We start from the raw sequence: 23,111 nt of genomic DNA, 5'->3' as shown, positions 1-23,111 counted from the left end.
CTGTTTTTACATAGTTTTTAATCGTTTTAGTAGTTATTTAGAGTAGAATTGGGACTTTGGGGGATCTGTTTACATGTAAACACCACCACCATCCACACCTATGCACGAATACTGGACCATGCTGAAGACCTCAGGCTTTAAAATATGTGCCTCCTTCCTTCTCGGCCGGCGATGAACATCAACACTGCCTCTACTGCTTGGGAGAAGACCACTCTACATCCAGATGCTGTATCTGCCAGTCTTTCCCAAGCCGTACCTGAGAAGGCTGGTCTCTCCACCTCAAGAAGCACCTTGTGGAAGTTACCATGAGACATCATTCAGATCCAGGCTGGGGAAACCCCTGTACATTGGCCTGAGATAGCCAGGAGTGCACTTCCAGCTACGGAGACAAAGTCCAGCTCCAGTGGTACCACCACTATGGACCCCGTGCTGGGGCCTACTCAGGAGGTAAGGAAGCATGCACATAAGCATGGCAGTAAGTCTTCCTCCAAAGTGAAGAAAGGGGACACTCCTTCCACAATCTCCAGCCACAGGGTAGCAGTGTGCTCCAAGACTTATAAACATGACAAGAAACCATACCGATACCAGGTACCGAGCCGCGCATGCCATCAGTGTCAGCATGCCTTAAGGTACGGGACACGCCCGCTCCAGGAAAGTCTGCCACTCCAGCATCGGTTCCCACTATGGAAAGTACCATTAGCACCAGGGTGTTGGGAAAGGTGCCAGAGCCCCAGGAATGCTTTGCCCTGGGAGAACCTTCTGCTACCATCCACCTGAGGGAGGCCAGATCTCCCATCCAGGACATGCTGCAGTCAAGGCACCCTTCACTACATCCTCCACTGGCCTACATGCTTCCACCAGATCCAGCGGTATCGCTGATGGAACTAGTGTTTGAGGTTTTTGTCCTCTGAGGATTCAGATGAAGTGCAGGGATTGCCCATCCCTTACTGCCACTGTGAGTACCCAAAGATGCTGTCTACATTGTTGCAGTATCCTCCACTCTAAGCGCAGAGGAGTCACTGGTTCCCTACATCCTCAGGCCCATTGCAGCACCTCCGGATCCATCGTGCTAATACCCACCCTTGAAACCCGCCCATTCCGTATGGGAGACTTCATCTCTCTCCCGTCTAGAGTGCCCTTGAGTAGACACTCAGAGCCAGTCATGAAGAACCGCTGAGTCTCGTTCCGATGGTATCGCTGGAGCCAGGAGCGTTTTCATCATAGTCATATGTTGCTGCAGTGACTTCGGTTTCCCCCTAACCCCCAGATGACTTCGGGTAATTCCAGAAGGGTAGGGTGGTGGATGAACTTCACATCCACCTGGAGGAGATACAAGTCACGCAACATCAACTAACTCCTGGACATCCTTCACTCATCCTGGGTAGGGCTGCTCTGCCAGTCAGCGATGCCATCCTCCAAACAGCTTGAACAGTTTGTACTGTGTTTGTACTGGCTAAGGGGTCTGAGTTACTTTTCTCACCACCACCACCCTGCCCTCGCATTCCCTTATGGTACAGGCCATAACGGAGCAGTCCAGACAGCAGCACCCATGCTTCACTCCGACTGATAAGGAGAGCAAACGGTTGGAACTTCTGGGATGCAAGGTTGTCTCCTCAGCTAACCTTCAGTTCAGGATTTCAAATTATCAAGCATTGCTTGCCAAATAAGACTTCCTGAACTACAGCAAATGGGGATTTTGCTGAAAAACTGCTGCAACAAGATTGGGCCTGGTTCCAGTCAATCTTGGAGGAAGGCAAACTGGTGGCAAGGACAGCGCGTCAATCAGTTATAAACACAGCAGATACTTCATCATACTTGATGGCTATGGGCATTGTCATGAGGAGGGAATCGTGATTTCATTCCTATGTTTTTCCCAGGGAGGTACAAAATATTATTGAGGACCTCCCTTTTGATGGATCCCATCGATTTAATCAGAAAACTGACGATCCCCGCCACACATAGTTCGCTGAGTATCTACCCACCTGTGCCCAAGTGTAAATTCTACCACCTTCACAATGGTACAGGACTTCCCAGATTTTCCACCAGAGACCTTACAAACCACCATGCAAGCACCAGAAGACTCAACAATCTCATCCTCCTGGTCCACCTTCACAGCCTTCCTCATCACACATGCAACCCTCTCAGAAAAGATATTTGAGGAACATTAGAGAGCTGCCAACCACCTCGCCTGCTACCATATAACCACCCCACCTCTTTCAGGGGTCATGTAGCACTCTTCTTACTAGGTTGGAGTGCAATAACAACAGACAAGGGAGCACTAAATGTCATCCACTATGACCATACAATTGAGTTCATCATGCTACCTCATCCACAGCCCCCTCCCTCCTCAGGGACCACTCCCCTGACAGCATCCTTGCCCTAGAGGTGGACTCCCTACTACCAAGAGGGGTAATAGAGCGGGTTCCTCTGGACTGTCAAGGAATGGGGTTCTATTCGACTTACTTCAAAACCCAAGTTTCGTATGGAGAAGGCATGTAGTTTACAGCTCTCGATATGCAGGACATATCACATAGACATCCATCCAGCCTCCACAGGATGGGATCAGCACCCCTTCCATGAGAGCCCAGGCTTCAACAATGGCCATCCTCCATGATGTGCCACTTTCAAGACATATGTAGAGCGGCCATGTGGAGTTCAGTACATACCTTCGCTATGCATTATGCCTCGGTGTAGGACTCTGGATGGATGTCTCATTCGGCATGGCTGTCCTCTGCTAAACTGTTCCATCCTCGTCCTCGCAGCCTCCTACGACTTAAGTACTGCTTGTTAATCATCCTCAGTGGAATACAGTAGGAACCATCACTTGAAGAGTAGGTTACTTACCTGTAACTGGAGGTTCCTCGAGATATGTGGTCCCTATCTGTATTCCACTTCCCACCCTGCTTCCCCTCTGCTGTGGATCTGTGCGATTTGTAGTGGAGTAGGAACTGGATACACGGTCAGTCCGCCCCACCGTTTATCACCTCGTCCGAAACCATGAGGCAAGGGCACATGCGTGGACCAACACACACTATTACTTTCAAATTCTCCAGCTCAGGACGCATGGTGCGCATGCGTAAACCCTCAGTGGAAAACAGATAAGGACCACACATCTCGAAGAACCTCCAGTGATAGGTAAGTAACCTCCTCTCATAACTGCCTAAAATAAGTAAATTCAGTCTGTCATAGGTTATTCATGCTAAAAGTATTTTTAACTACATTTAGAAAAATGAACTATGACACTAAGACCTTGTGTCTGGCTATACTGGCAAACTCTCCTAATGGAGATGCAGCTTCTGCCAGAAAAGAATTCTGTTGCCAGTATAGCTTAGCCCACTTCCCCAAATGGAATAAGCTATACTGGCCATCATAATTGCATCTACACTAGGGCTGTACCTGGCATACCACGTCAGTTAGAGATGTGACCTTTTCATACATCTAACTGACACATCTATGCCAGTATACTTTCTACTGTAGACCTGGCCTAAGCAATTAGGGCCCAGTTTTGTCTCAAATACACAAGCATGGTTTCCTTTAACATAAGTGGAAGCTGCAGATGTGTATCTGAGATCTGGATTTTTGGCTTTGTCTTTAATTTTTTTTTTTTTTAATCTTAAGGCTGCCTGGAGATTCGAGAACAAGAATAGGATTCATAACATTTGACAGCACTGTTCAGTTCTACAACTTGCAGGAAGGTTTATCACAGCCTCAAATGCTGATTGTCTCAGATATTGATGGTAAGTAACAAGAAGAAAAGGAATCAAAAATATTCAAGAGTTTTTATTTCACATTTTTAAGGACAGATTAAAATCTGCTTAAATATGATGAATATGCATAGCAGCGTATTATAGTGATCAGTTAAAATAAGTTTACTTCGAAAATAAATTGCAAAATACTTGGATCTGAAAAATGAAACTGATGTTAATGATACTGGCACTGATACAAAGCAGTCTTTGTATAAAATACATTTTGTATATACAACCGGGGAAAAAAACAGGGTTTATTCAATCCTTTTTTTTTTTTTTTTTTTTTTTTTTTTTTACAGTGCTACAGAGTTAGTATTTTGTGGTGTTTGTAATGTATTTTTATTATTTAATGAAATTTGTATTTTTCCCTCCATAGATGTTTTCTTACCTACACCTGACAGCTTACTTGTAAATCTTCATGAAAGCAAAGAGGTATGATTGATCAAAAAAGTACCATTATATTTCATGGATGAAATAAACATTTAAAAAATATTTTTATGTAGTCTGCAGTTTAAATTCCATTGATTTCAAGTCTATATCCTCTACATAATGCTTAAATCCAACATTTTAATTTTGCTGGAATTCATGATAGTATTGTAGTGTACAGTTGAAATCCTGTTTTGCTATTTTATTATTCCATTTAAAAAACTACATTTTCCATACAATATGTGTTTAAGATAAGCTGAAATATTCAGCACCAGGTGCTCATGCCATGCCAGTATAGCTTCTGAGAAATTACATCCCTATTTTGTCAATAATACCTTTCAATCTGTTTTGCAGCTGATAAAAGATTTATTGAATGCACTACCAACTATGTTCATCAATACAAGAGAAACACACAGCGCATTGGGTCCTGCACTTCAGGCTGCCTTTAAATTGATGTCTCCAACAGGTGGCCGCATATCTGTGTTTCAGTCACAGTTACCATCCTTGGGTGCAGGGCTCTTGCATTCCAGAGAAGATCCCAATCAAAGATCAAGTACAAAGGTACTATTAACTTTTTTTGATGGATCATTCATTATTATTGAAACTAAAAACTTGCAGTGTTTTTCTAATCTAGTTTTAGAAGCTACCTTTTGTGTTTGTTTACTGTTGCAACTTGCTAGCTTTTAAATATCTCTTCAGCACATCTGTTAGTCTAATAAGAATTTAATTACAAACATTTTATGCACTATTCCTCCCTCTTTGAGGCAAGTGAGCAGATTGTTCCATCTTCCTTAATCCAGAGTCAAACTGATAGTCAAACAGTGCTGAAAGAATAATACCACAAGTGCTTTTTATTTTAACTGTCTCCATCAGACAGGGGCTTAGGGGGAGGGATAGCTCAGTGGCTTGAGCATTGGCCTGCTAAACCCAGGGTTGTGAGTTCAATCCTTGAGGGGGCCATTTAGGGATCTGGGGCAAAAATCTGTCTGGGGATTGGTCCTGCTTTGAGCAGGGGGTTGGACTAGATGATCTCCTGAGGTCCCTTCCAACCTTGATAGTCTACGATTTCATTTCATTTGAACCACAATGGACATCTTTGCCAAACCAGCAAGGATTCTGAAACATCAGTTCTTATCTTAATATTTTGTCACTTTATTTTAGAAATCCCATGAGTGTGCTGTAGTTTAAACAGCACATTGTTAGAACATTTATTTGTATTTGAACATATGTTTTCCTGAAAGGAAGATTATGCATGTAAACTAACAGGAGGTGCAGAGTAGGAAAAAAAAAATACTTTTCTGCAAAAGTTAGTAAGCAACTACAAATGATTATTATAAGAAAATACTAAATATTGTACTTTTATCTTTTATACTGTTTCTATGTAATAACACATTTATTGTGCCCATGGTAGTATGCTCCCAACTTGTACTCTTTGCTGTATAATTTCTTTTACTAAAGGTTGTTCAGCATCTTGGCCCAGCGACAGATTTTTACAAAAAGTTGGCACTGGACTGTTCAGGACAGCAAACGGCTGTGGATTTGTTCCTCTTAAGTTCTCAGTATTCTGACCTGGCTTCTCTAGGTAAGAAATGCTAATTTGTCTTTTTACTTGCTTCCACAATTTGTGCTTTAAACTCACATTAAAATCAAAACTCCTTCAGGAGCCCTTAAATTGTGTACATGGGTATTTTAGCACTTCCCTAAATATGACTCTTCTGCTGTGGAGGAGCTGACATGGAAACCAACAGGAAAGAACAAAGAGGGCAGGCTAGTGGTGTGAGAGTCAGCTTATATTCTGGTGCTCTGCCATTGCAGGAGATAGAAGATAGTCTTGTTATGTTCAGAAAAGAAAACAACTAGAGGAATGAGAGAGAGAGTAACTGAAGACAAGTTTATTAATGGTCAGTGTAGAACATGGAAGAAAAGTATTCTCATCTAGTTTCCTAAATGTTAAACCAAAACATGTTACTGCTGCACACCTGAAATTAGTTATGTCTACATGAATATTGTACAGTTCACAATGTGGCATGCAACATTAAAATGCTTATTTACTTGTGTGTGTGTGTGTGTGTGTGTGTGTGTGTATATAGAGAGAGAGATAGAGAGAGACTGTGTGTGTGTGTGTGTGTGTGTGTACACACAAATAGTGGCTAAGATGACTCACTGTCCCCTTCCTGGTTCTTGGCCTGAGTAAGAAGTTGGGAACTGGCAGTAACAGAGATGGATCAAATCAGGAAAATAAAATAGGGATTCCAGCAAATTGGAACAGGCCTTACTCTATTCAGGTGTCCTTACCTAACCAGGTGACTAGTGGTTGTAAGCCCCTTCTCCATTATAGCACCCTTTACTTGCTCTTCAAAAACCCTATGGACTAGCTACTTAAGGCTTAAATTCCAGTTTAATTTTTTTCCTTCATGTGCTAATCTGTGTTAAAATGGCAAAGGATTATATTTCTTTAAAAAACAAAATTCAACTTATAAATCAATTGTATTACACCTATTCATATATAAATATTAACCATTTCTCTTTCTCCTCAAAAGCTTGTATGTCCAAGTATTCTGCTGGATGCATCTATTATTATCCATCTTTCCATCATAGCCACAATCCTGCTCAAGCAGAAAAACTGCAAAAAGACCTTAAAAGATACCTTACAAGGAAGATTGGATTTGAGGCAGTCATGAGAATAAGATGTACAAAAGGTATGGCTTACATCTTGGAATTGTTTTTACAAGACGTTTCAGATTTATATTAAGCTAGGGATTGCCTGCAGTAGATAATTGAGGTAAAGTGAGGCAAAATGTATTTCACTTTTTAAAAGGCTCATTTGAGAACACTGGTGTGTGAGCTGCCAGCTTTTTACTATTTTTAAATACAGTACGTACATCATTAAGCATTTGTACTTTGGCTCTCTTTAAAAACCTTAGGATAAAATATATAACCTATGCATTTTCTTGTTTTATATCAGCTAGAATAGTGGCTCACATTTAAGACCTTTTTCATGCCCTGAAAAAAAATCAGAAGGAAAATCCTGTTTGAATGCAATACCTCAGACATGATCCGCTGTGTCTACATTGCAATTTGCTAGGAAGAAACTTACAGTAGCTACTATAACTTTCTGCACAGCATACTCAAATGATAAGTTTTACACATATTAGGTAATTCTACTGGAACAACCAAAATCTTAGGCCTCAGGTTTCCCAGGCAAGAGAAGTTGTATCTGAGAAAAAAGTACAGCTTTCTTCCGGTCAATGTTTATATTATCACTAAAAAGTTGCTAAAAGTTTTGCTGTCCACCATCAGTACTATGGAAGAAGTTTTTTTAAGATAACATGATGAATTATAGATCCGATGGTTTCTCCTGTCCCATCACCGCCTTTTGCTCTGGGTTATTTGAACCAAAATAAAATCTACTTTGCATTGCATTCAGGGATGAACAGCCCTGTCCCCTTCCTCTGATGCAGCTGATGCCTTCACAACCCTTGTTGCCTATCACAAATCTTAAATATTATTGATAACCTTGCATGAGCCTTTCACGCTGGGGTGAATTTTGCCTAAAGTGTCAATTGAATACATTTGAGATGCTCTGAATGGAGAAATTTTGCTTGCAAAAATTGGCCATTGATTCCTAATGTCACACTTGTTCATAACTTAAAACGAAAGGTACATTAATTTCAAGCTAGACATTTTAATCTCTTTCTAGGTATTGTATACAGTTGAATTCTCCAGCCCATATGCTGATAATTGATATGAAAAGTACAGTTCATCCTGCTTAATCAAAAATGTGGTGGTGCACAGGATGTGCAATTAAATGTAACATTTCTGTTGTCTAACTAGGACAGGTACAGCCTTCGATAAATTAACTAACTTGTTAGTGCCATCAAAAGTTTAATTAGGGCATCGGAATCATCTACATGAGTCAAGAAGAAATTAAATCCCACTTTGCCTACCCATTACTATGCAAAGTCTCTAATATTCTGAATATATAGGTTTAAAACTGTAACCTTTAGAGCCTATGAGGTTAGGCTCCTTAATTTGTCTGGAATCAGTAATGCCGTCCCAAGGCATAGCCATTTGTCTATGTTGTTAAATGAATGTAATGACTTAACTCTTCCATAATTTTTTAAGTTAGAAAAACATCAATGATGTTCTGCGGGGGCTCACTTGTTATGTAAATGAGACTCTCCACTGCCCTAATTGACCTATTTATGCATCAGTTGAGTACATTATATACTATGTCCTATAATTCAAAATGATCTGCTATATCATGGTTTATATCTGTGGAGTAGTAGTTAGAATGAAGGTTCAAAACTACTGTGTGATTCTGTAGAAATTTACAAAATGCTCAGTGAACATTTGTAACTAATGTTAAATTCCAGTGTGTTAAAATTAGGAACATTTTGATTTTATGTAATTTATTTTACTGAACTTGGTGATGTATGTCCTGATTTTGAATGATTCTCATAAGGGACTGGTTTCTAAATGCATGGTAAGTAGTTTATTGCTGTGATATACATTCCTTTCTTCTTGCTCTGCTTCAGTCAGATTTCATTACTAATTAACTGTAAATGCAGGAGAACAGCAAAACTTATACAATATTTTTGCTTACCCAGTGTAAAAAAAATATTCTAATAGTCAGTTCTGGTACTTAGTATGTGCAGACACATTTAATTCATTAATTGAGTGCTAGTCTCTAATATACCTAGACCATCCCTTTTTAAAATTAAATGACGAGAGACATGGTGCACAGTTTTATAAGAACTGGGTCTTATGATTTCTTCTTTAGCTATACAGACTTGTAAGTTCAACATTTTAGCATAGTCAAAGTATGCATCAGCCTTTACGGCCAAAAATAATCTCCTGTTATTTATTTCACTGGTGGTATTTGTCTTTGCTTGAAGTGTTAATTGCATTTATAACTCTGATTGTAATTTTCTCTGACAAAATTGGCGTTACTTGTGACTTGATTCTTGTGGACACTGATCTATGAATTTTTTTAAATGTCTGGCAGCATCCGTTTTGGTTTTGACCATCATCTTCTGTACCTTTCCATACAGTGTCACCTCTTAGACTGAGCATCTAAAGTGGTTCTTCTGCCAGCTCTGAGCTATCTCCTTAGGAGTGGAGCTCCATCACAAATCAATTCTAGGGAGATGCTCACTCATCCACCCTCAACTTTTCCAGAAGCTTTGGCACGGCTAGGGGGGGAGGTGGGACAGGAATAGGGAGGGAGCGTCAAAGAACCTTTAGAAAAGAAAAAACAAAAGCAAGGTGGGGATACTGCAACAAGTTATATTTTGGAGAAGGCATGTAGTAGAAAGTTAGAGCAAATGTTAATACAAAAAGTAAATATACAGACTTAGGTCTTGCTGCAGCATCCACTTATGTGATTAACTTCAAGCATGAGAATAGTTCCATGAGCTGCTTGAAGTTAATCATTTGCGAGATTAGAGTCTAATTTTTTTCTTATAGTCCATCACTTCAAGTTTAAATGTTTGAGGTCAGGGCAGTAGTTTGTTTATAAAGAGTATTCAAAAATGGATGTAAACATGAATTTTATGAGATTATCCTTAAGTTTCTTACCATTATATACTGTAGTTATGCAGTCATTGATGAATTTGCATTAGTATTTAGAAAAATTAACTTTCATTACCCTTTTTGAAATAAAATTGGAGACTTTTGGTTTTTAAAAAGATCTAATTATGGAAGTTAGGTTTTTCATGTTGCTGCTATCCATATTTTAAATTATCTCATCTGCTTCTAGGTCTTTCAATACATACTTTCCATGGAAATTTTTTTGTGCGATCTACTGACTTGCTGTCACTTGCCAATGTCAATCCTGATGCTGGATTTGCAGTACAGATGTCCATCGAGGAAAGTCTAACAGATACATCTCTGGTGTGTTTTCAGACTGCTCTTTTGTATACTTCCAGCAAAGGTAACTGGAAAACAACCAACAATTTATTGCCTTATTTCTCCTCAAAATAAATCCAGCTGATATTTTTGAAGCAGCAGTATTTATTTCTATACTTAATTCTGTGACCTCTTAGGTATCTTCCCTCCCATTATATCTTGATTTCTCTTTCTTGTCTTGTTGCAATTTTTCTGTTTTAAGGCAGTTCATCTTGCACTGAAATAAATGCTCTTGCTAGTTAATGATTCATGCAGAGGCCAATTGGTCATGTTCTTAATGGAACCATCAAATTGAGTACAGCTTTCTTTCTTGCTCATGACAGTGCATTGTCTTACTACCAGGGCTGGCACCAGCGAAGGAAGCAGGTGGCTGGGGTGGCCTATAGAAAGGGGCGGCATTCCGTCAGTTGTTGGGGCGGCACATCCGGGTCTGCGGCGGCACTTTGGCGCGGGTCCTTCACTCCCTCTTCCTCTTCAGTGGCACTTCGGCGGCCGCTCAATTGGGTTTTCCTTTTTTTTTTTTTTTTCCCCCTTTGCCGCTTGGGGCAGCAAAAAAGCTGGAGCTGGCCCTGACCAAGACAGCCTAATTAATACTTTTGACATTTTTATGCTAAGCTTGAAATGTCTTAATAGATCTGTACTCATATAGGAACCAATCCTGCAAAGTCTCACACACATGCTTAACTTTATGCACTTCAGCTCCCTGTTGAAGTCAGTGGTACTACTTCAGCATGTACAGTTAAGCACACATGTAAGTCTTTCCAGGATCAGGGGCTGTAAACTTTGTTGCAAATTAAAAAAAAAATTCCATATTAAATCTAATTCAGGTAAAACAAAATTTAATCTCAGGAAGTGAAAATTAATTTACAATTATATTATTATTATTTATCACCAATAATGTGCCTGCCACTGTATAGTTCACCAGGAGCTGAATACTGGCATTTTCACTCTGTGAATAGGCCCATTGAAGTCAGTTGAGCTTCTTGTGGAATTGGGTACTAAATTTGAGTACAGGTGGCAGAATCTGTCCCTGCCACAAAGACTGTATGGTTTAAAAGACAGATATAGAGAAAATAAGTTGCTCCTTCCTCTGGAGTGTGTCCTAAATCTCTTCTTCAGGAGCCTCTGTATATTACCATTGATGAGATCCAAAGGACTGATGTGAATGTAAATTGCTTGTGAAGACCTAAAGAGCAAAGTTTTCTGAAGGTTCCAAAACCTTGTGGTGCAGGCATCTTGGATTCCAGGAGTGGGAATATACATAGGCACCTTTGGAAGATCTAGTTTATAAACCAAAGTTATTTACCAGAAATAGTTATGAACTCAAATTGGACATTGCATTATGAAAGTAAGTTTTCTAGGGAGGATTTGAATGTAAAGATGGTGGTAGTTTTATGAAGTCGGATTAGGAGATTTCATGCATAGTAGACAGCATGTAAAAGATTTCATAGATGGGATGGGAGAAAGAACAATTGTGGGCATCAGGACTGATGTCACCAGTGGAGCAAAGGAGTCTGGGATGAGAGAAGGAATGCAGTAAACAATATCAATTGCCTCTTTCCTATCTGTGGATATTGCATTATTAATTTATTCATCATTTTGGTATAGGTGAACGGAGAATTCGAGTGCACACACTTTGCTTGCCCGTAGTCACTTCACTGGCTGATGTGTATGCAGGAGCAGATGTACAAGCAGCTGTCTGCCTCTTAGCAAACATGGGTGAGTATGGCAATAGGTGATCAAATATGTAATTGGCCAGGTTTGCAAAGGCCCCTTATGCACAACTTGATGGCATATCTGTGTTCATGTGTAACACAATAACTTTTGAATGCTGCATCTGATCAATTCTCATATTCTAGGGAATGTTTTAGGCATCGGTAGCCAGAACCATGTTGATTTTGGGAGAAAAGGACGACGCATGGAGCCCTTGCCATCTGTTTAGCACAGCTAGAGTTTCAAACACCTCTGCAATTGTCTGTAGATCAAACTGGTTGATAGTAGCCCTAACACCTTCCTGCATAACAGTATTCTGATCTCATCTCTGTCCATCTTCCCAAAAGAGTTCAATATGTTGACACTCTAAATGACTTGTATCCCGAACAAATAATAAGTGGGGGGAGGAACAAGCATGGATGGAATGGGGGTGTGCACATATCCCCTGGCATGAGGGAGGGGAATTGGGGTGGACCCTGTTATGGGGTGATGAGGGAGGGCACAGAGCCCTTAGCATCGGGGGGATGGTGGGAATGGGGCAGAATAGGAGACCTTGGTCAAGGGCTGAAGGGAATGGGGTGCACATAGAATGTCTGGTGGGGGGGATGCTTGTTTGTGGTGGGTGGGTGAGAAAGAGGGAAATTGGGGCTTACACAGAGCCGCAGCCATTGCAGGAGAATGGAGGACCTTGGAATGGGGGCAATAGGGAGTGCATGAGCCCCTGTCCTGGGGTGAGAATACGGACCCTGGTATATAAGGAGGGGGCGCACAGAACCCCTGGCAGAGGGGAGATTGGGTGGATTTCCAGGGAGTCCCTGAAAGGAGGGGATGGGAGGATGGCAACAGAGCTAGTGGGTGGAATGTAGTTTACAGAAGCTACGAAGTGTGCGACACCCTAGCATGCTACATAAAAAACTACATTAAAATAACATCAGTTAAGAATTGCCAGATTTATGTATTCCCGCGCAACCTTAATTTGGCCCAGTGTACATCCAAACTGTGCACTGAGTGAGGCAGGGATGCGTGAGGAAGAAATAGTATGAGATAATAACGCATACATACCAGAGAACCAAATTAAGGATGCATAGCTAGCTGTACATCTGACATGTCCTTATTTTTGAGTCCTTGAGCAAAATGTTCTTTTAATGTAGCTTCCTAGTGTTTTTCAAGGACAAAGGTAAAAACCAATTTTGTTATGTATGTTTTGTACGGCGGTAATATTGTCATCGTCATCATCAGGGCTTGTACCCTGAACCTTTAGCATTGCTGCTTGACTTACAGATTAACTACGTGAGCTGACAGCAGAAGAAGGCTGTTATCCCAATGGGGGGTTGGTTGCTGGGTCCATTTGCTGGGTCCAGAGGGCAGTAAGGAGCAGCCCAATTTGGTATTCTCTTCCTTATCTGTGGAAGTGGGAGGCTCTTGCCCATGTGGTACCCCAGGAGCAGGGTTAGGGGGAGACTGACTTGGCTCTTCCTCCCCTTGGCAACTGGGGTAGCTCTGGCTTTGTATGGTGCCCTGTGGGGCTGGGCCCATATGCTGGGTCCAAGAAAAGAGGAGGAGTTTTCACTGTAGGAAACCCAGCCTGGTTCTCTCTCCGTCTTCCACCACATCTGCACTGGCAGCTCCCAGGCATTCCCAGCAGAGTGTCTGCTGCTGCTGTTTTGATGGTGGCATGGGCAAGCGTCATTAGAATGTTCAGTGACTTTGGTAGGCTGCACACATTTTTCCTGAGGAATGAAAGTGAGAATCTCTTCCCATTTACTTCATTTGGAGTTGTGGGTGTTCAGTGTTTCTGAAAATCAGGCCCTAGCCTTTAATGATACGTATATTATAGTTATGTTATAGTTTTATTATTGTTACGTAATGTATTGTAGATTTATTATGGTGTCTTCACTTTGCCAGGGTGATGTTGGATAATTAATGCTTTCTGGCTTATGTTCACCCTCCTGCTATTTCTTTGTCTGTCTGTATGTAACATAACTATTTAGTCACTTCCAAAATGTCAGGGAATGTTCTAGGCATCAGTGGGTAGAACCTTATTGGTGAAAATTGGAAAAAACTTGATTCAGAGAAAAACTGTGGCCCCCAGATTGCCTTGTGTAGCAGACTGATGGTGATCTCTGGTGCCCGGAGATCTCTGGTGCTGCTGTCCATAGATATCAGCGGCAGCAGCATAACTTGCTGTCTGGGGAGATTGACTGTATCCTGGAGTCTAGGCTAGTGCCACGTCTATACTACTGACTTCTGCTAGTCTATAGTTCTGTTGGTCAGGAGTGCAAATAAGTGTGCAGCAGAAGCCCCTAGTGTGGACACAGCTATACCAGTAAAATTGCACTTTTACCAGTATAGCTTTTTTTGTTCCTTTCAGGGAGTGACTTTATTATGCTGGTATAGCTGCGTCCACCCTAGGTGTGTTTTGCCAGTATAGCATACTGGTATTCCTATATGGGTGAAGGGTTGCTATTGTAGACCTAGTCTAACAGAAATGAGAGCCCTAGAGAGAGGGCTTTTGTGTGGCATGCTGAACGGAAAGTAGGGATCTAGAGAGGGAGGCAGAAGCAGCTGGAAGGATGAAGTGATGATGGGGGAAGCAGGGATCCAGAAAGGGGTGGGGAGTGGAGGAGGGAGCCCAGGTTCAGTTTCTGAAGTGTGAAGAACAAGGGAGCTCTTAGTGCAAGGGCTGGGGAGGTATCCATAAGCCCCATAACTCTCTCTCTGCTTCCCTCCAGTTCTCATGGTCCCTCACTATACCAAATTGCTGAAGGCATCCCATGCTGCTGTCTACACATTGCAGGCAGCAGCTTCATATGCTGCTCTCTCTCACTGCGGGGTGTATAGCTTGGCCTACAGAAGAAACAAAGTGTGACCCTGTAGTATAGAGGTAGTCAGTTATTTTTTTTTTGTCGAGGTCCACATTTCTTGTCAAGGTCCAGACTCCAGGGAAAATCATTTAAAAAAATAACAATAGTAGTAAGTAAATAGATTTTGGGGTCTGTTCAAAAGTGTGTGGCAGTTAAGATTTGGCCACAGTCCATCTATTGCAGGGGTCAGCAACCTATGGCACGCATGCCAAAGGCAGCATGTGAGCTGATTTTCAGTGGCACTCTGCTGCCGGCCTGGGGTTCCATCTGTAAATGTCTTTCTGTTTTTTGCAGTGCACTGTGCAGTCTTGTAACTTCCTTCTGTAGCTTTGGCTGTAACACCTGGTCTAATTTCAGTTGCTGATGACTTATGACATGCAGGAGACGAGGCTAAATAAGCTGGTGGTCCTCTCCGGCCCTGGACTCTCTGGCTTATCTGGCCCCCATCACTGCAGTAGCTGAGCAATTCACTATTTTTAAGACACTTACCCTCCCAGCAGCCATGTGGGGCAGGGCAGTTGTTCCTATTGTACAGAGGGAAAACTAAGGCACAAAGGAGACATCCACACTGTGATAAAAAAAACTCACTGCACCAAGTCTCAGCCTGAGTCAGCTGACTGAGGCTTGCAGGGCTAAAATTAGCAATGTAGATGCTGTGAGACCTTTTCTGGGATCTCAGAGCCTGAGCATCTACATCATTCTTTTCAGCCCTGCGAGCTAGAGCCAGCTGCTGGCCATTTATAGCAGCGCAGACATATCTAAACAGGCTGAGTGACTGGCCCAAGGTCACACAGGAACCCTGTAGCAGAGGAAGGCAGGGGCAGTGAGTTGTATGGGCCTGTGGTGCCCGGGCTCCAGGAATATTCAGGGCCTGGGGGCCCAGCTCCACCAGTGTTCGGAGAGGTTAACAACTGATCACTCAGAAGCCTGTGTGCAGCTTAAAGTATCCAAATACGTGCCAGACATTAGAAAACTCAGCAAGGAAAAGCAAGGGCAAGGATCACACTAAACTGTTAAGATCTGCATTTTAATTTAATTTTAAATGAAGCTTCTTAAACATTTTAAAAACCTTATTTACTTTACATACAACAATATATATATAATATAGACTTATAGAGAGAGACCTTCTAAAAACGTTAAAATGTATTACTGGCATGTGAAACCTTAAATTACAGTGAATAAATGAAGACTTGGCACACCACTTCTGAAAGGTTGCCGACCCCTGGTCTATTGACTACCCTGCTGTAGTATGTACTGTGTTTCATACTAATGGTCTACTAAACAAATTGTATTGGGAGAAGCTAATAGCATTTCACTTTTATAGATGCTAAATTCACATTCAGTCTGTAGATGGCTTCCTACAACCAAAACATATTTACGGCCCTGGCATTGCAATCAAGGAAAAGTTTAACTGTAGCTGCTTCAGCAAAACAGATCAACATTTCTCTTACTACAAAAGCAGACCTCCCAACAGTCCCATGTTTTGCCTTGACCTACAAAACTCCCTGTCCTGTGGGCTAACTAGACTCCGCTCCCCTCTCCAGGCATTGCGATCTGCTTCTCCCTCCTATTCTCCCTAATCCTCCCTCACAGTCCCTCCCCTCCCTGTTCTCCAGTTTGCGCCTCTGTCTGGCCTTTTCTGGCACAGCTGGGGTGCTTTTGCATTTTAAGTGTAGACAGGCCCTTAGGAGGCTAAGGGCTCTGAGTCATAAGGATCCTAAAACTCTTTCTGGTTGTGTAATTTGATTTTTAGAATTATGAAAGATTTCTGAGTACAAAACGTCACTAAAAATTGAAACCTGTAATATGCAGTAAATGGGAATATCGAGGAGCATTTGAAGTGCAGATAGCCTTTAAAAATAAACAGAAAAGATAACCATTTCTCAGATTTCTCATTCAAAGACATTTGGTCCAAACTGCAGAGGATAAAGGGAGAAGCTTCTGATGAAGTTGGCATTAGTCACTTTTTAAAGTGGAATGAGACCTATGATGGCAGTCTTCCAAAGCATGAAACTTAATGTATGGTTTATTAGAAAACAGTTGTCATGCCTTTGTTTTTGACAGACATCTTCATTTTTTCCTTTCACCCAGAAGCAATGACCATCAGCTGTTTGCCACTTCCTTACCATTGTCATTTAGCACAGAGTGTTCTTTTTTTCTATTGACTGCTTCTGAATCAATATTCTTTTTCTTATCACAGTGTCAAAGCTGGCACATAACGGGGGAATAATTGCTCTGTTTAGGGTGACCAGACAGCAAGTGTGAAAAATCGGGACAGGGGGTGGGGGGTAATAGGCTTCTATATAAGAAAACGCCTCAAATATCGGGACATCTGGTCACCATAGCTCTGTTCTTAATTATTCTCTATTTCCCCAATAAGATTCAGCAATTAAGGCTTTTATTTATTTGTCTCCTTTTAATTCTGCAGCTGTGGATCGGTCAGTTTCATCAAGTCTTTCAGATGCAAGAGATGCCTTAGTGAATGCTGTGGTAGATTCACTGTCAGCATATATCTCAACTGCCTCAAACCTGCAGCAATCCTCACTGATAGCACCAAATTCCCTCAGACTGTTTCCTTTATATGTTTTGGCTCTTCTCAAACAGGTACTTTTATAATATAGTGTTGTTCGTGTTGGGCATCAAATACAAAGCAGTGTTTTTCTTTAAGTCTTCAGCTTTAAGGCAGGCTGTAAACATTGATTCATATTCTAGCTTCTTTCCCCTTTTGATGTAGACCCTTTTGTTAAATTATTGTGAGCTATCCACTTTATTTTTGGAGAAAGTATCCTTGTACATAAATTGTTGAAGAGTTCATTTGCTTGAAAAAGATGTAGCTAATGATATGTCATCAGTTCCTGACTAAAATTTTCAGGGATCCATGGCCGCAACCGCGTTATATGCGAATTCGTGCTATATAGACGCGTGTTCTAGCGAGAGTCCGGTGAACTTCATATCGATTTTGTTTACACTTTCATTTCATAACAAAAATTAGAAAATCAATGTTGTAACCATTAACATTTCTAAAATTTGGGATTGAATCAGTCTTGCTTGAAATTCTGTCTAGAAGCAATTTATTTCTTTTTTCTCAATTTCAAGCAAATAAACTAAATACTCTCAAACATGTGTGACCAATACCTGAGACCTCTAAAGAGAAATGGCTAACATCAGATGTCAGTCTCGCGTGTGATTAAATGAGAAACTGATGATGCAAGTTAACACTATGTATTTGTTAAGTAGAGTTTCACGTCAAAGAAATGCTTAATATAGCACTAGGTTTACAAACACTTTAAAATGTTTACTTTTGAAAGTTTTTCATTTTAAAACAAAAGCAAAATCTTATTTAAAGGGTGGAGGTAGAAAGAGCACTTTCCTCGGGCCCTGATCCCAACAACAGAACTTGGCTTAAGATGAGAGATGTTCATATTTAAAGCTTGCATAGTCTGTACAACATTTTCCAAACAAAAGGTCTCTGTCTAAAATTAAAATTAAATAGTAAAGTGGAATTTCTTCAAATCAGAGGCTCATAAACTTTTATCTACTTTGAGGCTCACAGATAGCCCAGGACCAACCTAGGACAGTGATTACGGGTACCCTGGAAGACTTAACAAACAAGAGCAACAAAATTGGATATTTTAGCACAAAGACACATAGATGACATTGCTTTAAAAGTAACAGCAGTTGGGGAGATTAACAGAAAAATATTTTACCTCTGATTTGTTTAAAAGCAATACAAAACATATAAAAGATGCCTAATGTCAACATACTTTCTTACAGAAAGCATTTAGAACTGGCACTAGCACACGCTTGGATGATCGTATATATGCCATGTGCCAGATAAAGAGTCAGCCTCTTGTTCATCTGATGAAAATGATACATCCCAGCTTGTACAGGATAGATAGATTGACCAATGAGGTACAGTATAAAACCATTTCTTATGGAATAAATTATTTAATTCTGAATAAAATAGAATATCTATTGAACCTACTGTAGTGTTGCACCAGCAGTTCCTGTAAAAGATTTGGGTGTAATTTTAAATATTTACTTCTACTGTGCTTGCCATGGTAAAATACAATAGATAAAAATATCCTCCAAAGGTTTGTCTCAGTGATTGTGGTACTCTGTCATCATCAATTTATATAAAGAAGAGCAGATAATATCCATTAGGTCTGTTACTAGAGGTTAAGTTCTTCTAGCCGTGTGGGAAGGATGAATAAAGTAGATATGCTGGGGAGTTTTAATTTGTATATACAGGTGGATGAAGTTATTTGGCTCAGAGTGGAATGATAAATACTTAGCTGCTTTTCCATTGTGTATGGATGAAGTGGGATGTTGGTATGTCTGTCTTGGTGGTTTGGGTGTGAGGTGAGTGGGATTCTTTTAAAACTACATGTACAAAAACATTAATGTTTTTTGCTGACTGTTAAAATGTAGATGAGGTATGGTGATTGGAAGTAATGGGGTTTTTAATTAATAGAATGGGCATTACTCAGGATCAAAGTTAACCATGCGACAAAGAGTCCTGTGGCACCTTATAGACTAACAGAAGTATTGGAGCATAAGCATTCGTGGATGAATACCCACTTCGTCAGACGCATGCAGAAGTATTGATGCATGCGTCTGACGAAGTGGGTATTCACCCACGAAAGCTTATGCTCCAATACGTCTGTTAGTCTATAAGGTGCCACAGGACTCTTTGTCGCTTTTTACAGATCCAGACTAACACGGCTACCCCTCTGAAAGTTAACCATGTTTGCAGAACCATAAAGTCTGCAAATTTTAATAACTAATGCCACAATAAAAGTTTGTCATTTATGAATTTACATCCCTAACTCTAGTTCAAAAGTTTTATTTGTTTGGGAATATTCTTTAAGTATTTTAAAGAGCATTACATAGTAACTATTTTTATATGGTCATTGAATCTGACTAGTTTAGCTGACAAATTTCTTGAGAGCTGTTTTGACCAGTGCTATTTCAAAGTTTGATTAATGATTTTAAGGAAGCTAAACTAAGCTAAGTTTACTTTACTCTGGTGTATGAATTAATAGGTGTTTCTGGCACTTCACACACCCAATTAACTGTCTTACAGTTTCTTTAAGCAAGCCAATCCAAGTTTTTTGTTTCTTTTGCTACTGACACTGAAACACCTAGAGTCAGCATATTTGTATGTTAAGCTCTTAGTGTTAATGGAAACACATCGGCACATCTCATTGGAAAATCCAGTTCCTAGTGCCAAAGGATTTTAACCCACTTGTCTCTTGCAGAACTATATTTTTAAAACAGTCTGGTATTTTTGTTCACTGGCAGAAGTTAATTTAAATATTTCATTCTGCATAGCATGGGTTTGCCAGGATATTTCCTCAGTTCAAAATATTTACCGAGTAGTTGCTTTGTTTATTTTTTTATTCTTATTGTCCTAACAACATTTTTTAAAGGAAACCTTGCAGAGTTGAGCTATATTAGAAACAGCCAAAAAGAGGGCCCTTTCAAACCAATTAATCCCAGTTTTTCTTTGTTCATTATAGTGATATCATGTTTTCATAATTTATGACATGTCACAGCTCCTACTTATGGGTCATTAAGAAAGTCATTTGAGCAGGGAAGAACTTAGGATAGTTTGGACTGACAACAGGACAGGCCTGTTGTTCAAGGATCAAGATAAATATAATGCACCTTGTCAACTTGTAAGCTGGAGAAAAAAAATCTTTCCTGATCTTTGCAGAGGATCAGCTTATGCTATAAGCATTACATTTTGTCCTTGTGCCCATTGACACATGCATATATGAAAACAGATTTGGCCCTAAAGAACGAGATTTAGTTTCCTTTATTGTCTTGCCTTGCATAGCTACCATGTTAATAGTGTTATTCTGTAACTTTTAAAATGTGACCATACTGTTTCTTGATGACCTCTACAACCATGAATACCATAAGTTGATTACATTTTGCCTAAATCAGTGTTTCCTATAGTTGGTTTTAAATTTCCTTTGAGTTTCAAGGATCAGCTTTCTTGATGCTCATCATAATTGTGTACAGCGAAGTCTCTCCTGGCTCTTCTTCTTCCAGGCTATATCCTACAATTCTCATTTTCTTTTTATGTACAAATCCCACAAGACCACTAATGAGTTGTATTGTATTTCTGTGGACTTTTAAAATCAATGCTACATTTTTTTAAATATAATTATCATAATTCAGTCCAGATGTGGGCATGTAATCACTTATGTAAATTTCCAAATTCTTCTGTGCAGAAAGGTCCATGCGTCCTTAAAATAGATCTTCAGCATTGGGGCAGACAGTCACTGGCAGGGTGAGCCAACTTTTGTAGGCCTGGCAATTGTATTCCTCCTCAGCTGCAGATAGGCTTTTAAACAACCTCCCTGTTGTTTAAAGCAGAAACTGAAACAAAAAAAATCGAAAATGCAGGGCAGTTTGGTCAATTAGGCCCTTTCAGAACTGTGTAGCCAACGCCCAAGATTTGTCTGAGGGCCTTGTTAGCTGCTTTAACCTATATGCCAGTCATGGTTATGACCAAAAGGGGATTTCTGCTATCTGGGAGTGACAATGTAGTACACTTCTGTAGAGTAGAATTTTAGATGGTTCTGCTCTAATAATGTTTCTGTAAGATAGGAGGATGGTGGCAGACAATCTGTGGCGCTTTTGCCGTGGCTGTTTGTAACTTATTTTCATTAGATATCAGAGGTTAGGTTTCTTGGCTTATTTTTGGGTTTAGAAGTTGCAGGATGAGAATCCACTTAGGGTACGTCTACACTACCCGCCGGATCGGCGGGTAGCGATCAATATATCGGGGATCGATTTATCGCGAGTAGTGTAGACGCGATAAATCGATCCCCGATCGCTCTCCCGTCAACTGCTGAACTCCAACTCGGCAAGAGACGGAAGCAAAGTCGACAGGGGAGCTGCGGCAATCGACCCCGCGCTGTGAGGACGCGAGGTAAGTCGAACTAAGATATGTTGACTTCAGCTATGCTATTCTCATAGCTGAAGTTGCGTATCTTAGGTCGATCCCCCCTCTCCTCCCAGTGTAGATCAGGCCTTAATGTAATATGTATATTTGTAACATATAAATTATATTACCACTTACATAATCATCTTTTGATCTATATGGAAGAAAGATCACCTGGCATTAGTTTTAGTAATTCACATTAGAAGGACCTAAGATAAGGATAAATATGACATTTTGTTAAATGAGACCCTCTGCAAGATATAACTAGAAAACTTACAAGTCTCTTTTCTGTTTTCTCAAAAACTAGTTACGCTTGATGCTGCTGATTATATGTCCTGTTTTATATAATAGGTTTTCTGTAACTCTTTATTACAGGGTGCAATACATGTTAATGACAGGGTTGTTCCTCAACCTCCTCTTCAGAAGTTGTCTGCAGAGAAGCTGACAAGAGAGGGAGCTTTTCTTATGGATTGTGGATCAGTAAGCTACCTGTTTCAGTAGCTTTTATCTGATATGAATAAGACAAATATGTTTCACTTCAGACTTTTAATTGCAGCTAACTCATAGTACCAATACTCTGTAGTTAATCGACCTTAGTTATTCCAGGATTCTAAATTAATGTCTCAAATGAGAACCTTGAATGTCAGCATTGAATTTGCAAATGACTGAAATATCTAGTTTTGTGATAAATTTCTTAAACAAGCATGGATATTAATGTTTTAAAGGTTAATTTTTCATATTACTCTGCATGTATACCAATCAATGTTAGTTTAAATTGTCCTTCCTGAAACTTAAGGCTTTCTTTTTCAATTGTTTCCTTAATGATGTTCGTTGTTTTGAACTGAATGCACCAGGGTCCCAATCTAGCAAATCACGTATGCTCATACTTGTGTGATTGAAAGCAGGGCTACAGACACAATTGAAGAAAATAGTTTTCTACTAAAGTACCATAAGAAAGTATATTTTAGTCTTGTTATCTGGAAATGAAGAAATTTGAACCCTGTACGTTTAAAGGGTTCAGCATGACTGGTGAAGTAGCATTTTCCTGCAAATGTCACAACTATTGACCTGCTTAATCTGAATAATTTGAGAATACTTCTTTAATTTCAAAAAAGTTTTCAAAAAGTGTTTGTACTTACTGTAGTTTCTTAGATGCTATTTAATGATGTAACTGTAGATGGTGCCAATTGATTAATAAGGCAACCGTATGAAACATTTTGTCAGTAGGAGAACATTTATTGAAACTGCTCCTATTGCTGAATATCAGCTCGTTTGAATTAGAAATGTATTCTGATAACTTTAGTTCCTTGGCAGAATTATCAAATTCTGTATGAAGTTATCAGATTTTACATGAAACCTCGCAAAACCAGAAAAATATCGTGCTAAACATTTTAACCCCAAAACAAGTCCTAATCACTAAAACATTTCATTTAATTTCTAAATCTAAACTCCAAAACAAATATAACATGAAAACTCAATACTCTAAAATATATG

General features: G+C 40.1%; 1 protein-coding gene across 1 annotated transcript in view; it reads left to right on the top strand.

Annotated features, from left to right (window-relative positions):
* The window catches only part of SEC24B (SEC24 homolog B, COPII coat complex component), a 76,908-nt gene that overhangs the window by 47,725 nt on the left and 6,072 nt on the right, over nucleotides 1–23,111 (top strand). Inside the window, exons 12-21 of the mRNA XM_065405160.1 lie at nucleotides 3,619–3,737; nucleotides 4,123–4,178; nucleotides 4,527–4,733; nucleotides 5,631–5,754; nucleotides 6,713–6,871; nucleotides 9,934–10,107; nucleotides 11,691–11,801; nucleotides 17,088–17,263; nucleotides 18,434–18,571; nucleotides 21,993–22,097. Coding sequence (XP_065261232.1) covers nucleotides 3,619–3,737; nucleotides 4,123–4,178; nucleotides 4,527–4,733; nucleotides 5,631–5,754; nucleotides 6,713–6,871; nucleotides 9,934–10,107; nucleotides 11,691–11,801; nucleotides 17,088–17,263; nucleotides 18,434–18,571; nucleotides 21,993–22,097 — 1,369 coding nt within the window. The remainder of the gene's footprint in view (nucleotides 1–3,618; nucleotides 3,738–4,122; nucleotides 4,179–4,526; nucleotides 4,734–5,630; nucleotides 5,755–6,712; nucleotides 6,872–9,933; nucleotides 10,108–11,690; nucleotides 11,802–17,087; nucleotides 17,264–18,433; nucleotides 18,572–21,992; nucleotides 22,098–23,111) is intronic.

Source organism: Emys orbicularis, chromosome 5, assembly GCF_028017835.1.
Source record: "Emys orbicularis isolate rEmyOrb1 chromosome 5, rEmyOrb1.hap1, whole genome shotgun sequence".
Taxonomy (NCBI): domain Eukaryota; kingdom Metazoa; phylum Chordata; order Testudines; family Emydidae; genus Emys; species Emys orbicularis.
Note: the sequence above shows the minus strand (reverse complement) of the source record. Positions and strands in the feature narration are given on the sequence as shown.